At 37.9% G+C, this 17639-nt stretch overlaps 1 protein-coding gene across 1 annotated transcript in view; it reads left to right on the forward strand.

Moving 5' to 3' along the window:
• The window catches only part of LOC102851281 (leucine-rich repeat-containing protein 37A2-like), a gene marked incomplete at its 3' end in the record, with an annotated part of 46642 nt that extends 30423 nt beyond the window's left edge, over positions 1–16219 (forward strand). Inside the window, exons 6-11 of the mRNA XM_006889492.1 lie at positions 243–314; positions 851–925; positions 6651–6766; positions 13939–14068; positions 15293–15590; positions 16115–16219. Coding sequence (XP_006889554.1) covers positions 243–314; positions 851–925; positions 6651–6766; positions 13939–14068; positions 15293–15590; positions 16115–16219 — 796 coding nt within the window. The remainder of the gene's footprint in view (positions 1–242; positions 315–850; positions 926–6650; positions 6767–13938; positions 14069–15292; positions 15591–16114) is intronic.
• Between the last annotated feature and the right edge of the window lie 1420 nt (positions 16220–17639).

Below are 17639 nucleotides of genomic sequence, written 5' to 3' on the forward strand. Positions count from 1 at the left end.
TTGGCACAGGACAGAGCGGAGTTTAGGGCTGTTGTACATAGGGTCGCTATGAGTCGCAGGCGACTCGACGGCACATAACAACAACAACAACAAGGGTGATTTCTAACTAAATGCAGAAAACAGTGTTGTTTTTTTCCTACAAGTTCCATACATTCTGCCCCCCAACACCTGCAAATGAATATCAACATCCACAGAAATAATTGAGAATGCAAATAATTTTGATTTTATTGCTCTTCCCTTAGAGTTCTCAATCGTAACCCTCTGACAACTATTGAAGATCCATATCTTTATAAATTGCCATCATTAAATTATTTGTAAGTATTGCAAAAATCTTTTAAGTCTTGAAATGGCTCTTCATTTTCACTTTTTTCAAATATTAAATATTTTGTATTTAGGGTCAAAAGTCATAATTAGTTTGGTTATTAAAGGATGGAACTGGTCAAGACAAAAGGAGAGCAGTGTTGAAGAACACAGGGATATAGTACCTGCAGATACATGTAAAAATAGGATTAATTTTTTTTAAAAAAAGAAGAGATTATGGTCTTTCTACAAGAAGAGAACAAAGAGTCAGAAGACATTAATGCCACATGAAAATTTAAAGTGTGACAATGGTAAAAGTCTCTAAATTATACCCTTCTGTGCAGATATTTTTAATGTGATACTGCAAATAATGTACGATTTCTTTAATAAGAATATTCTAGAAGTACTTCTGTGGCAAATAATTTAGTCTGGTTTACTTTACAGAAAACCCAAAATTGAAGTAGTTATCTGTTGTTAAGTACTTTTAAAGTTGAGAAGTTTTATGTTCATATCATGTTCATATTATGGACATGTGGGCTTTCTCCTTCAGAGACTTGGGAGCAACACAAGTGTCCCTCAAGACAGTTGAGAACATCCTCCCAGTGATGCTTCAATTGCAAAATCTGTAAGTCTCTTTTTTCTTCGATTTTTTTTTTTAACGTAAGTGGGAAGATTTTTTTTATTTTAAAAATTACTTTAAAAGTCATTTTATTGAAGTCTAATTACATTAAATTTGCTGTTGTTGATTTACCAATCTATAGCTTAACCTCTGGTGAGTTTACAGAGGCAGTTAATCACACAGGAGGAGACTTCCCATCCTTCTCCTGCTAAGTGGCTTGCAGCACAGCTTCTTGCTACTAAGGCCACCTACCCTTTTAAAATATACATTTCAATGACTTCTCATTGTAATGTATACAATTGGCTGGTCTGATAGTAGTGGGTCAGCAGAAGCTATTAACATTTATTGCAACTACAATTGGTACACAACACCAGACTGCTGAATTTGACTGACTTTTTAAAAATAAAAAAAATAAATAAATGTATATAATTAAGTATCGACTACAACAATCAATCAAGATGAGAATATTCCATTACCCTGGGAAGCCCCCTTGTGCCTCTTTGCCATCCACCACCCCTTGCTGCCCTCTCATGGTAAACTCTTACTTGATTTCTGTCCTAATGGTTTTGCCTTTTTTCCCAGAATGTCTTAGAAAGTAAATCTATTAAGTCTTTTAAATTTATCTCCTTCCATTTAGCATAATCCTTTTGAGATGTGTGCATGTTTCTACATCTACCAGTATTTAATTTCTTTTTGTCGTATTCCATAATTAGCTAGAGTGCTCTGGTAATGGTAAGGAGCTGGGCTGGCAACACAAGTCACAAGGTTCAAATCCACTGTCTGCAATGCAGGAGGAAGCTGGCTAATCTCTTCCTGTGCCATTTACTACCTCTGCAAACCCTGTGGAAGATCAGCTGTGGGTCAGTTCTGACTTGAGAGTACACAGCAAACCCTGTGGAAGGCCAGCTGTGCGTCAGTTCTGACTTGAGAGTACACAACAACAGTTTCGGTTACATGAATATATCAGTTTGCCCCCTCATCAGCTGATAGACAACGGGCTTATTTCTACATTTGGATAGGAAAGAAATTTCTGTTATCACATATACAGTGCATAATTAACTTTAAAAGATATCACTAAACTGTTTTCCAAAATGGCAAAGCGTTTTGTGCATCCTCAACAGTATGAATGATGGAACTGAACACGTTTTACTTCGTATTTTCATTTCCATCTTTTGGAAAATGCCAACCATTTCCAAGTTGAAAATCATTTACAAGAAAGATTTTTTTTACGTTTTTCTCCGTGCAAATACACCAATACTATTAATACCTAGCTATCGGTCAGTTCCAACTCAAAGCCCTAAACAACCACATAATGTCTATATATTGTTGTCACTGTTACTCACGTCAAGTTGGAACCAACTCACAGCTGACCCTCCAGAAGGTTTTCAGAGGTTGTAAATTGCACAGAAGACTGCTAATCTTTCTCGAGAGAAGCACCTGGTGGATTTGAACCACATGCCTTTAGGTCGGCAGCAAAATTCCTTGCCACAAGCTCTGATGGCCTAGTGGCAAGAAGCGGTGTTGCCTTCCCGAAGGCCTGCAGTTTGACTCCACCAGTTCCTCAGGAGAAAAATGGACAATCTCCTCCCATGCAATTAACTGACTCTGAAAACTCACCAGTGGGTGAGCTATGGGTCGGTTCAGACTCGATGGTACACAGCAATAACAAGCCACCAAAACCCCCCAGTCATATAATTGCAGGTGAGCAATAATATTTCTCAATAGCTGGTGATGATACCTGCTTATTTGCTATTTCTTTATGGATAATTTATCTTAATAAGTTATAAAATGCTTTTTATGTTCTGAATACATATCTTTCTCTCAGATAAGAGTGTTATGAACATTTTCTCACAGGATGTGGTTTGTCATTTCATTCTCCTGAAAGTGTCTTTTGAAGAGTAGAAGTTTTAAATTCTGAGGAACTTGAAAAATATTGTTTTAAACTACAAATAAATAGATAAATAAACCCAGCCCTTAGCTTATGTCATATATGCAGGTTAACTCAAAATGGACCACAAACCTAATTAGAAAGGCTATACAACTATGTAAATTCTGGGAGAGAGAGAAAAAAAGCCAAAACACAGGAGAAATTCCTTCGAGATTCTAGGTTATACAAACATTATGGCTTGTGCTGCTTTTGTATCTTAGAAATTTTTATTTATATATTTATTTGTAGCTTAAAACAGTATTTTTACAAAGCCCTGTCATGATAGTCTATTACACAGTTTGTTGTTATTGCTGTTGTTATGTGCCGTGGAGTCACTTGCAACTCATAGCAACCCTATATGTACAACAGCCCTAAACCCTGCTCTATCCTGTTACAACCTTATTGTCTCTGACATACCACCCCTAATACCCCAGTGATTGAATCAATCCATCTTATCCAGCATCTTCCTATCTTACATTGTCCCTACACCCTTCCATGCATAATGCCCCTCTCCAACGACTGGTCCCTCCTTGCAGTATGCCCAGAATATGTCAGACGAGCCTTTAGAATCTTTCCCTCTGTGAAGCAGCCTGGTTTCTCATCTCTAGGATGAACATGTTTGGTCTCCTCGCAATCCATTGTATATTCTATATTCTTCTGTAGCACCTCAGTGCAAAGACATCAATTATCCTTCTAACCTCTCTAGTCACTGTAGCTTAAATTGTGCCATCTGCTCTTCAGTACATCCAACTAAGTTGAGATGTGTGATTATACTAAAGTCAAGTGTGTGTGTGTGTAAGGGGGGGTGGTTTACATGAAAGAGGCCTTTGTGTTAGAACTTTGCTCCAACCACTTTTTAAAAAAAAAGAAATATGAAACAATTGTTCAGTTATTTACAGTAAACAGTATACAGTTGGATTAACATTCTGATTACTAAAGTTTTTTTTACTGGCTTCAGGTGAACCAGTAACTCAAATACTAAAAAAATTCAACCTTCATTTTAACAAATGGGCTGGGGTAAAGAAAATCATGCAGGTCTGTAGTTTAGATTACAAGGTTGTTCACCCATATTGCCAGCAAACTGCAACATCTGTAATCATCATACTAGGTTTTTACCAGTAAGTCTCAGACATTCCATGAATTAAGATATTTTAGTCAATACAGCACAAGTATCTTGTCTTAGTAGCAGCTCTCTAAAAGAAACAGATGCCCACTTAACAGTTAAAGCACACCTTTATTTGCTACGTTTCTTCCCTGGGTAAAGTATTTAGCAGTGGTTGAGCTTTTTCTTTTAAGAAAAATATGAATAGACAGACAGGGATTTTGATATACATGTTTTAGACAGTACAACTTATTAGATAATTTTATTTGAAAATACATGGTTTTAAAATTTTTTCCCATTTAACTTGAAGTCATCTATACCTTCAGCCAATCAGAATGACTGTAATCCTGAAACATCAACTTATTCATGTTTGTGAAATGCTATTTTTGTTTGAAATAGTTTTGGTGAAAGAGAAAGAAAATAAAAATTACAAATGTATTTATGAATATACACACAAAAACAAATAAAACAGAACTCCAGAATGGCCTTTAGGCATATATTACGGGTTAAACACAGGTTCTGATTCAGTAATGGTTATGAAAAAAATTTCTGATGTTTAGAAAAGCTGTTCTCTAGTTTAATGCAGAGGAAATTATATACCATGACATGTATTTTTCTGACAAATGATGCAACTACAGAAAGCTTTTATTTGTTCCAAGCAACTAATTTCATCGATGTAAAAAAAAAAATCCAAACAGAAAAAGTTCAAATAACACCCCCAATACTACTTCAAAACAAAAATGAAAAAAAAAACACCCTTGATTTCCATTAGAATGTAGGCCTTCTTCCCTTATAAATCTAAAACCAAGTCCCAGATTTTTTTTTGTGTGTGTGTGTGTGTATAAATAGCAATACATGCAATTATTGAACTTCATCTTCTAGACAAGAATGCCAAGGTAGTCTTTCTTCATAAAATGCAATTACAATTTGAGGACATTTCAAGTTTACTTCTTCTGTCAGCACCAAGTCAGCTTTATCTGAATCTTTTCATTTCATGAGAAACATTAATTCTCCACTGCTGTCTGTGGGACCAATTATTCGTTCAGTATCAAGACCTCTGATGAAGCAGCGTCCCTTTTCCTCTTTGATTTGCTACCATCAGATTCACTGTCAGATAATGATTACCCTTCTGTGCCATCTTTTTCTTTACCAGCTTATTGAGAATACAGAAATGCTTCAACCAATTCTGGATAATCTAGATTTTCTTCAGGTTCCCAAGTATGTTGGCATCTGTGAATCTCTTCCACTTGAGGAAATATTCCACCTTCTCAGCCACTAAACATCTGTCCAACACTTTTTCTACCACAAATTCTTCAGGTTCTACATTTTCAACTTTTTTACTCTTCCCATTCTGTATTCTTTCCCATTTTTTTGCAATGTTCTTTTATTGCAGGCCATTTTTTATTGCAGACTTAAAGAGCTAGTTATTATTCATCACCTTTGGGCTGCCCCAGGTCCCAGGGACTTTGGTGTCTCTACCCACAGGTACCTCTGGCTCCAGCCACATGGAGGGGAGGAGGCTCTGGAGCTCTGCACAGGGCTGCTGGGGGAGTAGAGGAAGCACCTTCCTCCAACCACTTTTGAAAGGTCACTTCCTTGACTGTCCTCACCATGTCAAATCCTTTAGTCATTCCTCAACCTCCCATAGCATCCAACACAGTTGACCCTTCTCTTGTTGGTGAGATGATGACCCTCTCCAGACAGTAAAAGTTCTCATACTCAACCAACTTGTTCACTTAATCTATCCAAAGTAGTAAGATTCTATCTTCTCTTTTTATGATCATTAGTAGATAATGAAAAGTGCTGATATTTTCTATAACTATGTAACACCAAGCTCAGGAACAAGATTAGATAAATCAATTGCCATCTTTGAGTTCATTATTGCAAATCCTGATTAAATTGTTCTGAGAGGAGATACTTTTATATTATGCTACAAATTACTGTCACCCAATTCATTGCCACATCCCTTTATTTTAACAGGCATACACACTGCCAACCATATGTTTCTGTTGGGAACATCTCCTTGTTCTTGAACTTTTTACAATATTTAAGAGCAGAGATTGGCTATCCAACTGGCCAAGACATACGTCCCAAAAATCCCTTCCTGGTATTGAATTGCTGATCTAACTGCCTTTATGTACAACTTCCTCAATTACCACGAAACCATTGGCTATTATCCCAGGATGATTTGATCGAAGAGTTAGGAGGTGATTTCTGATCAAAATGACATAAATTGTTGAACAGAATTTCAAACTCTTACCGAATACAGGCTTAACCTATTGAGATTAGTGCAATCCTCAAAGATGTCACTCTGAGAAAAATCCTGAAACCATAAACCAAAATTATTCCCTGAAGTAATTTTTAAATAACAATTTGGTAAATTAGTAAAGGATTGTATGGCTGAGATCAAATTGATAACTTTCATTATAAATTAGATTAAATGTTTAGGAAACAGAAAATCTAAGTAATACTTAATGCTGGTGAAACAAAGTGGGTAGAGACAACAAGAATGGTGAAAACTGCACCTAGTATTATTGAATTACACATGGAGACATAGTCACATGAGCATCTGTTCCACTCCATGTCTTTTTACAAAAATTAACAATCAATAAAAATCATTCTTAGGTCTGTGGCTTGGCCTTATTTTACTAGTCAAGTAACCCTTTTACCATTATTGTAACTGTCTTTATTTCCATTTCCAGGATCTTACCAAGTCGACCTGCCTGCTGCCTTTGCCAATTTAAAAGCACCATTGAAGTTGTGTGTAATACAGTCAAGATGAGCTGCAACAGTGAATGTCTGCAAAGCATCTTCTGCGGTGAGTCTCAGTTGTGTTAAGATAAATTTTAAACCAACAAGTAAATTATTTCTTTTTATTCGCTGATTTCCTTCAGAGTCCCACTAGAACTAGTTGTAAGAACTGCTCCTTGCTACAGATTGGAGTCTCAGTTTGGTGGGTCAACTAATATTGTAATTAAGTCCAGTGTATAAAGGACAAGTGAAGAAAATGAAAGGATAAAAGGAATATTGCAGAGTATGTGCAATGCTCTCTGCATGGGCTTTACCCCTCAAATGAGAACTTTTTTGTGTAATGTATTATAGTTTTGTAAACTGATTGCATAAGTACTGTATTCTGTCCCAAGTGTCCCCTGTGTTAGGACAGCTATAGATCTGCTTTTGTGTGTTCTTCTGGTTTGGTGGGTTTTTTTATTTTATAAAGGAGTAACAGTGACAATGCTTGATAAATTTGGTGTGTAGCCTTGAGTTTACGAAGAAGACACTGCTGTTGTCCAGTTTTCCTAACAAGTGGGAAGACTCTTCCGTTCTTACCAACTCTGAACATGTTCCGAATGTCAAGGCTTTTTTCACTTCTACAAAACTCAGATCTTTTTCATGCTTTATCTATGAGTAAAGTTTATTTGCACTAACTTCATTAATTCCATGATGTGACACCTTCACATCCAGAGAGCCAGAACATGGATTTCTAACATTGATATGGAACAATAATAATGCTTTGCTACTTATACACATATTACTTCCTTGTCATTTGTGTTATTCTCTTCTTTCCCAGAGGTCACCAGAAAAGACATTTTTAAAATCCTTGTATAGTTGAAGGAAACCAAGAGCAGCAGTGTTGAGTGCCACAGCCTGCTGCCCTGGTTACCTTCCCCAATGCTGAGCTCTCCAGAAGCCCATGCTCCTCCTATACTATAATCTCAGACTCTTCCATCGACCCTCACCACCACTCACAAGATTTTCCATTCTTCTGGAGGAGAACACAACTACACCGTGGTGCGTTTGACTTATGTGCATTCAGAGGCTCTTACTAGTTTCTTGAGGGAGAAATATTAGATATGAAATGAAAGGAAGACAAGTAGACCTCTGACAAAAGTTGCTTATTCCCTTCTGTAGTTAGGACTTCAAATAATGATTGTCCTGAAACCATATTACCCTATAGATTTCTTGACCTTTCATATAGGCATGAAACATGGCAAATTAAAAATCCCTTCACCACTTGGATGATGTTGTTATTGTTATATGCCATCAAGTTGAGTATGACTCGTGGAGAACCACATGAGATCTGAAACCTGTCTTATACTGTGTGATCCTCATCAACTCTGATATACTTGGGCCCACGGCTACAATTACTATGTCAATCCATCTTGTTAGGGTCTTCCTCTCCTTTGTGACTCTCATGATTCCAAGCATGATGTTGCTTTCCAAGGAATAGCCCCTCTTTATAACATGCCCGAAGTATGTGAGACAAAGCTCTGTGTCCTTGCCTCCAAGGAGCATTCTGGCTGTACTTTCTTCTAGACATAACTGTTTGTTCTATTGGCAGTTCATGGGATATTCCCCACTCTTCTCCAACATACAGTTCAAAGGAATTTACAAAAAAATGCCCCTGAAATCAATGGGATGCCAACTGACATGTCTGCACTAACAGATGCAGCCCTGGACATGCTCATGAGTGTGTGCCAGAAAATGTGGAAGGTAGCTACCTGGGCAGCTGACTGGAAGAGATGTATTCTTATGTCATCCTTATTCATTATCCAGCTCTCAGATGCAGAGCAGGTCACTGGAAAGACCATGGTGTGAATCAGGTGACTTTAGTCCTTAAACTGACATCACTGCTCCTAAACTAACACCATTGCTCTTCAAGACTTTACAGAGGTCCCTGACAGGCAACATTCCCAATGCCATACATGTCCTGATCTTTTGACCGCTGGGACCAAGGGTGTTGATTGTGAATTCAAGTAGATGAAATTGTTGACAATTTCAGTCTCTTCTCATCTACCTGAAGTTGCCTCTTGGGCCTGTTGTTGTTATTGTTCTTAAGTGCCATTGATTAGAGCAAGACTCATAGCAATCCTATGAACAAAAGACTTGAACTCTGTTCTGTAAATATTGTCATTTCTCTAAGTTCATAGAGTTTCCAGAACATACTGTTTAGGAAGTGGATGCCACTTCTGCTTCCAAACCTGTCTTAATCTGGGAGCTCCACCAAACACTATCCACCATGGGTAACCATTATGGCATTTGACACACTAGTGTCACAGAGTTCAGTATCACGGCAACTCCAGTTACCTCAATAGATCAAAGTGACTGACCAGTGTTGTACCACTTAGAAGAATGTTCATTCTAAACATAATTAACTCCAGGCCAAAAGGGATTGACACAGTAGTGAGGTTTTTTTAGTTTTCTTGATGTTGAAGTGGAATCTATATTGAAGGCTACAGTTTTTGATCTTCTGCAGCAAATGCTTCAAGTCCTCCTCGCATTCAGAGAGCAAGACTGTGTCATCTACTTAGCATAGGTTGTTAATGAGTCTTCTTCCAATCCTGATCCACATTGTTCTTCCTAAAGTCCAGCTTTTTGAATGATTTGCTCAGCATACGGATTGAGTAAGTATGGAGAAATAATTATCCCTGATGCTCACCTTTCTTGATTTTTAAGCAGTGCAGTGTTACCTTGCTCTGTTCAGACAGCAGCTTCTTGGTCTAGGTATAGATTTCATATAACCATAATAAAGTACTGAAATTCCCATTCTTCTTAGCATTAATCATATTTTGTTGTGATCCACAGTCAAATGCCTTTCCATCACTAATAAAATACATATATACATTCTTTTCATATTTTCTGCTTTCAGCCTATATGTATTTTTTATCAGCAATGATATTCCTCATGCCATGGCCTCTTCCAAATGCCACTTGAAATTGTGATAGTTCTCTGTCAGTGGATGGTTCCTTTTCTTGGGAATGGGAACCAACATGGATCTCCTCTAGTCAATTGGCTAGGAAGCTATGTTCCATTCTTTTTTTTTTCCCTGGCACACACTCATGAGCATGTCCAGGGCTGCATCTGTTAGTTGAAACATGTCATTTGGTATCCCATTGATCCTGGGGCTTTCCCCCCCCCAGCCCCCCAGTGCCTCAGTGCAGCTTAAAATCTTTCCTGCTCACCATTAACTCTCTATCATACACTGTTGTTTTGTTGTTGTTTCCATCAACTTGAAACTAACTCATAGCTGACCCTTCACTGGGTTTTCAGAGGCAATAAATTGCATAGGAGGAGATAGCTCCGATTTCTCTTGTAGAGCACTGATGGATTTGAACCAAATGCTTTTGGGATTGCACACCCTAGGCCCTCAGAATAGTGACAATCAATTATTTTCAATACAATGACTGCTTAATCCCTTCATCTTCTTGTGACGTTTCCTGAGTCTTTCAAGTTGTTTCCCATAGAGTCTCTCAGCAGTGCAATTAATTTTTTTAAGTTATCTAAAGTTGAGAAATGCTGTGTGAATTTTTCCCTTTTTGTTCTCCAACTCCAGAACTTTATACAGTCTATTAAAATACTTTGGGTATACCAACTAGATGACTGTTTTCACCTAAAAATAAGTCATCTTAAGATGTGTGAAGCACTGAACACTAATTTTGGAAAACCAGATGAGCTGTGGTATGACATCAAGGATATCATCCATGAAGAAAGCAGAAGGTCACTACAAAGACAGAGAAAGACAAAACGAAAATGGATGTCAGAAGAAACCCTGATAATTACCCTAAAGCATCAGAAAGCCAAAGCCAAGGGAAGAGACGTTGAAGTAAATGAGCTGAACAGAAGGTTTTAAAGGGCAACCAGAGAACACAAAGCAAACTATTACAGGAGAATTTGCAGAGACCTACAATTGGAGAATAAAATGGTAAGCACTCACTCAGCATTTCTCAAACTTAAAGAACTGAAAAACAAACTCAAATCTTGAGTTAAATACAAGAGAGATACAATGGGGAAAATCTTGGCTGATCCTGGAGGCAATAAAAGAAGATGGAGGAAATATAGAATTACTGTCCCCAAAAAAACTGGTGGACACTGAAATATTTCAGGAAATATCATATGGTCAAGGAACAATATTGGTTGCTTTAGAATTTTCTCCAGTGTGCAGAGGAAAGGTCACTCAGTAGCAAACTGTCTCCAAGGCTATTTTTAAATTCTTCCTTCAATGCCAGTGCTGCTTTGGAGGTCAGTGCTGGAATGAACATACCCATGTGAGGAATGCAGGCAGACATCAGAGGCAACCACAGCACCAGCCTTTAGGTGGTAGGATGCATGTTGAGCTACATTAATCAGGGTCCCTCCACTGTTCAGCCATCCAGTTTCTCCAAGTCTATACCATTAAGGGGCAGCAGAGATCAAGTGAAGCCGTCGGTCCATAGTGCTGACTCTAACTTCTTCTAGCAGCAGTGGAGAATTGGGATTGCCTGAGAGGTCACTTACTGAAAAGACAAATTATGACAAGAAACTTTTAGTCGGAACTGTCAAACATATGGAGGTTTTGAAGTCATTGTGACTGTGTATCCTCCAATGAAAAGCAAGCCCAATATTTCAGGCATATATTACTATGAAATTCCCAACAAAAAGGTCAAAAAACTAGTATTAAGTGTTCTCAACAAAATAAAGGAAAATACAGAACTTGTTTTAGAAGAATTCAGGAAAACAAACAAGAACAAAAAAAACGGTTAGAAATTCCAGAGCTTTATGATAAAATAGCAGAAATAAACTTCACCATGAAAGAATGTGCAAATATTTGAAGCAGTGGAAGAAAGAGTCAGTGCCATAGAAGGCAAAACTGAGGTTATGCATTTTGAAGAACAAGTGGAAAGAACAAAGAGAACAGAACAGGACATAACAGTTTCGCAGGACACTTATCAAGAAAAGGAATAAACTATAATATTAACAATAAACAATATAATATGGAAGTTCAAAAAGGAATGAGGCAAGTCAGAAAAAAAAATTTTAAGAAATAATGGCAGAAAACTTTCCAGATATTGTAAAAGACAAGATTTAAATTGAAGAAGCTTAACAAATCCCATCTTGGTTCAATTCTAAGAGATATATACCATGATATATTATAATTAAGCTTTCTAAAATGAAAGATAACAAATTTTGATAACAGTTCAAAAAAACCAAAATATCTTATACAAAGGGGTCTAAGTAAGAGTAAGTGCTCATTTTTCTCTCTAGAACTATATAGGCAAGAAGGCAATGGAATTATATATACAAAGTCTTAAAAGAATAATATACCCAGCAAAACTCTCATTAAAAAATGGGAGTGAAAAAAAAATTTTAAAAAAACAAAACCAAAAATGGGAGTGAAGTTAAGAGATTCCCAGATAAAGAGAAATTAAGGGACTATCTAGCCCATAGATCTGTCCTGTAATAACTATTAAAAAGAGTCCTCCAGAAAGGAAACTAACATAATCAGTAACTGAGGATAGTGACATCAAACAGCCACCTGAATAAAGCAAAGTACATGAAAATAGATTTTAGGAAATCTAGGATACAACATTGAAATGGGGGAAATAAAGGAAATATAATTGGTTTAATACAGAATTTTTACATATTGAAGAAGCTCAAGGCAGTTTTAGGAAGCAACTTTGTTTTTAATATATGATGTTAAGTTTATAAACTTAGGTAACCAGAAAGAAAGTAAATAGGTCTGTTAAACAAATAAGGATAATTGCTTACATTGAATTGACTGGCTGGGGTAATGGGAGTAGGTGTGTCAGACACAATGAGATTACCTCATGATAGGCCAGTGTTCAGAGCTGTGGTACATAGGGTTGCTATGAGTCACATACAACTCACCAACACAACAACAACAACAACAACAACATGGCTAACATTGAGAAGAATGGAAATTTGCTCATGCAAAACCTATGCCTAGATTAAAAGCTGTTGTGCAGCATAAAAGCAAAGGAAAACTGCATGATTTAAAATTAAGAAAGGCATGAATCAAGGTTGTGTCCTCTCTGCATACCTATCCAATCAGTATTCTGATTGATGCCTTTGAGTTGTGGCATTGGAAGAGGGTACTGAATATCATGGTCTTCTTAGAAAACCAACAGAACTGTATTGGAATAAAAAGTGAAGCTAGATTGTTCCTTGGAAGCAAGAATGGTGACTCTTTTTCTCCCCGACTGGGAATGTTGCTAGGAGAGGCTGATTCTTGGAGGACAACATGCTCAGAAAAGGGGAGAGACAGTTAAAGAGAGGACCCTCAACCAGGTCAACTACTACAGTGACTGCAGCAATGCGCTCAAGTGTGTCACAGATTGTGAGGTTGGCCCAGGAGAGGGCAGAGTAGATCTCTGTTGGATAAGCTAGGCTAGGCTAGATCTTTTTTAAATAAATTCACTATGATTCATACTCAATATGATTCATACTCGACAGCGACTAACCACCACCACCACCACCAACTGCATAGTGCCCAGTGATCATTACTGAATGTGTTTAGCAAAAGTTTTTATAGAAGAATCCTGGAAACAGTGTGTCCAAATATGTCTTTTTTTATTTTATTTAAATGTTTAAATATAAAAGTGCTTATTGCTGGAAAGATATAAATCTATAAGAAAGTATTTTTCCACATCTTATTCTGATGAAGGGGGAGGTGGATTTCACCTGCTAAACTTTTAGTCTTTTTTTTTTTTTAAACTTTTAGTCTTTTGGTTAGTAACTGAGTGTTTAACCACTCTCCATAAAGGCTATATCATCCTAAATACATTGTTGTTGTGTGCTCTCCTTTAAGGCTATATCATCCTAATTGCATTGTTGTTATATGCTTTTAAATCAGAACTACCTCCTAAATGATCCTTAAACAGGATTTCTGAGGCTTTAAAACAACCAGGAGGAGAAAGCTCATAATTCTTCCTTGGAATACAAAATGGATTAGAACTTGTATGCATTTAGGTTTTTGGTGCAGCTCTTTAACCACTAGGCCATCACTCTTTCTCACGTTGTGGAATATCCTAAGTAGGTAGCCACTTTTTCATACTAGAACACTGTTGTTGCTCGTTATAACTTATGTTTGAGTTTAAATGGCACTCGAATGGTTGTTGACTGCTAATTTTCTCATCTGGGATTTGCCTATGCATTCACAAAAACATGTCTCATCAATCTTTCATTATCAAACAGTTTCTTCTGTTTTGACAGGTGAAGAAGCCTTTCGAATGGCTAAAGACGGAACATTCATGAAGGCACTGAAAGCACGGAAGAAGAGTCACAGCACTGAGCTGACTATTGAGCCAGAAAAACCACTCTCTGATGGAAGTGGTGTCACATTGTCAACTCTCCTAAAAGAACAATTAGACTTTCATGACAAAAATAATGTCATTTATGCACTAAATTACATGCTGCCTTATCTCGCAGAGAGAAATCTTAAAGATACAGAGTTGGCATTATCACCAGTCATTAAACTGCTTTTAACCAACAATCCACACAGAAATAAGGTCTCAACTGATTTGAAGAATGACAAAGGCGAATTACCTCTTAAGCCTGCTCTGGACAATTCAGTTTACAAAAACAAATTGCAGGATGTCTATATTTTGGAAAATTTTATAGATGCAAAAATTCAAGAAAATATTGATGAGAAGAAAAAAGAAAAACCTTCCACTCTTATACAACCCAACTTTTCAGGGGACAAATTTAAACGCTATCTAGGTAAAAAGAATTTAAGAAGTGCTCAGCACGTGGAAAGCCTAAAGTCAAAGCCTCAGCAAACAGAACTTTGGAGAAAGTCGAGTAAAATATACATTCTGAAAAGAAAGAGAGTCCCACATGTTATGGAGAAGAGGCAGAGCATCAGGGGGCATCACAAATCCAGGCAATTAATGGAGAGCGCCCCCACAGCAATGGCGCCCACGAGACCAGCCCTCAGTGAGCTGTCTCACAGTGAACAGCAAAAAGTGCAGGAACCAAGGAGGACAGAGAAGATCTCCTTTGATATGAAGCCTTCATTCAACAAGGAAAATAAGGCAGCAATCGCTTCTTGGCTGAAAAAACATAGAATGGGCGGGCCTTCCTCCTTTCCTTCTTCCGAAGACCCAGCCAAGCTTGGAAACCATGGGAAAGACTTGGCCAACCCCATTTATGTTTTAGAAGATGCAAGTGAAATGGTTAGAAATATGAAGGCTCCTCAACAAATGGCATATCCCCCAAAATCACACATCTACCATAAATCTCACTTGCGTGAGATGAAAAAGAAGAGAAAGTTCAGAAAGGCAGATTCGCCCCGGAATCTGATGCTTAAAACATTGCCTTCCTTGTCAGTTAAGAGCCTCATCAATTCAGCTCCACAAAATTCTTTTTTGTCTTCAGGACATCTGAATTTGCCAGGAAACACTGTTTTAACTGAAACTCGACCTGAAAGTTCTGTCCACAGGAAGCCTTCCCTTGCTGATTCTGTTGTTACACAAAACAGTGACATTCAGTGGGAGTATCATAACACAGGTACTGACATACCCCCCAAGTCTGAAGACTCCAATATCCCAATGCTCCTGTCTGAAAGGGACAGGTATGAAATTCAGCTCAATCAAGAGCTACAGCCTGTCATCCCCAACAACGATGTGAGGACCCTGCTTTCCCATGTTGTCCGGACTTTAAAAATGGACTGCTCTCAGCCTGAAGCACAGCTGGCCTGTGCCAAGCTCCTATCCAGAACAGGCCTCCTGTTAAAGCTTCTGAATGAGCAGCAAGAAGCTAAGATGGCTAAGACAGGCTCAGACACGGAACAATGGAAAACTAACCTTGTAAATAAGGAAGACACAGAAATCCGGAGTGAATCAAAAGCGCAGGAGACAGATAAGGTGAGAACATCTCCAGAAAGATGAGTCCCAGACCTTTCCGTGAGCCTTTAGGACTTGCGCGTGAAATGCGCATGCTCCTGCTCCATAGCTCACCTTAGCCAAGTGACGAGCTAAGACTATCATCTCCCCGCTTGGCTCATTTCAGGGATGTTGTTGTTGTTGTTGTTGTGTATCATTGATTAGGAACCGACCCACAGCTGACCCTCCTGTGGATTTTCAGAGGCAGTTAATTGCACAGGAGGAGACTGCTCATCTCTCTCCAGACAGAGCAGCTGGTGGACTCAAACCACATGCCTTTGTGATTACAGCACAGCTTTTTGCCACTAAGCTACCACAGCTTCCTCATTTAAAGGATAGAACCACTATTCTAGAAGTTTGTACACAAACTGTACAAGAAGTGCCCTTAATAATGATACTTTATGACTCTGTTATCTAGATTCACTTGGAAAAGTTGGGTTGGGAATGGAATAGATGTTGTCTTTTTCATCTGTTCTTAATTTTATTTTCTCCTTCCTGTATTTCAGCACACAAAAGAAAAGAAAAAATATAACTATCTCTACATTGTCTCCTTCGCATTATCTGTGACGGCAATAGTGATAGTTTTCATTCTAATTTTCTGTCTCATTAAGGTAAGGACAACAATAACTTTACATTTCCTAGGTACAGATTCTCTTTATAATAGACTGAGAACCTTTAAACTGAACATGAAAATCCACTTTCTCTCCTAATACTGTTCCTGTCATAAAAACTGAGCTACACTTTGAATTTTCACTGTAAAGTATATTCCAAGGCTTTCCTTCCAACTCCATATTATTCTTGGCATATAATTATTCACATACATTGTGTTTCATTCATGTACATAGTGTTTTGGGTATTGCGTATGTTTCATAATTCATTGACATTATGTTTTGTATTGGACTATTCTCACCATTAACCTATCCTGAAAAGATGGGGTATTCCAAGGCTTTTTAAAGGAATCTCATGCTCAGAAAATCTTGGTGGAATTGAAACCAAGATAACAAACCATTAGATTCTTTTGAGAAGTTACGCATAGAAGACTAGGTTGATAATAGCAAAAATTCTTTAACCCAAAACTATGGCAGTGATTTTCCTTCCACCAGTGATTTCATTCTACCCCTCACTTCATTGTTAAGTGGCCGAAATGGTGAAAGAAAAAAAAAATGTCACTCATAGAATTACCAATATGAGAAGAAAACACACACAAAATCCCCAGAAATTATCATGTAGATTTATTAGGTTATCTTGGTGTCATTCTTTTCTAGTCTGTAAGGGATCATCTAAATAGGCTCAGTTCAAATATTACAGCCAAATTCCTTCATCTGTAGATTATTCTTAGAGGTTTCCTCTATTTACTTTTTATTCAATTATACAGTGGACAGAAGGCGATGCTACCAAACCGAAGGTGGGCGACTTTTAATCTGTGGCCCTCAGGCCTGTCTGTCATTGTTTTTGTTCAGACATTCCACTAAGTCGTATAGCCCTGGTGTACAAGTTGCTGTATAGCGGTAACTTGTGCTTCCTGTGAGGCTGAACCCTGTGACACTGATGTGTGTCAAATGCGTTAATGGCTGACAGAGAGTGAGGTGGAGCTCCCTGATTAAAACAAGCTTGGAAGGAGGAGTGGCAACCACTTCCGCCAACAGCTTGCCTCCGGAAACCCTATGAACCTGGAGAGAGGATGAGAGATACTCAAGCTCCTTCATAGGGTCACTATGAGTCGCCTGCAACTTGACGGTACTTAACAACAACAGCAACAGTTCTTTATTAATTTCCTGATAAGCCACAGCTAGCATACTAAATGCATGATTTAAGAGGCTGACAATCTGGCCATACTCAATTTACAATATTACAATTACAATACAAAAACAATCCCCTCAATTTACCTGTTTGCCTTTTTTTATTCACTTCTTTTCCCTTCCATCCAAACCAGGCCCCATCCATATCTCATTCATGATATGTTGTTGTTGTGATTGCCTTAGAGTCAAGCATGACTCATAGTGACCCTATGAACAAAATGCCTGAAGCCCC

The sequence above is a fragment of the Elephantulus edwardii genome, unplaced genomic scaffold (genome assembly GCF_000299155.1).
Source record: "Elephantulus edwardii isolate Elephantulus edwardi_28Jun2011 unplaced genomic scaffold, EleEdw1.0 scaffold00077, whole genome shotgun sequence".
Lineage (NCBI taxonomy): Eukaryota > Metazoa > Chordata > Mammalia > Macroscelidea > Macroscelididae > Elephantulus > Elephantulus edwardii.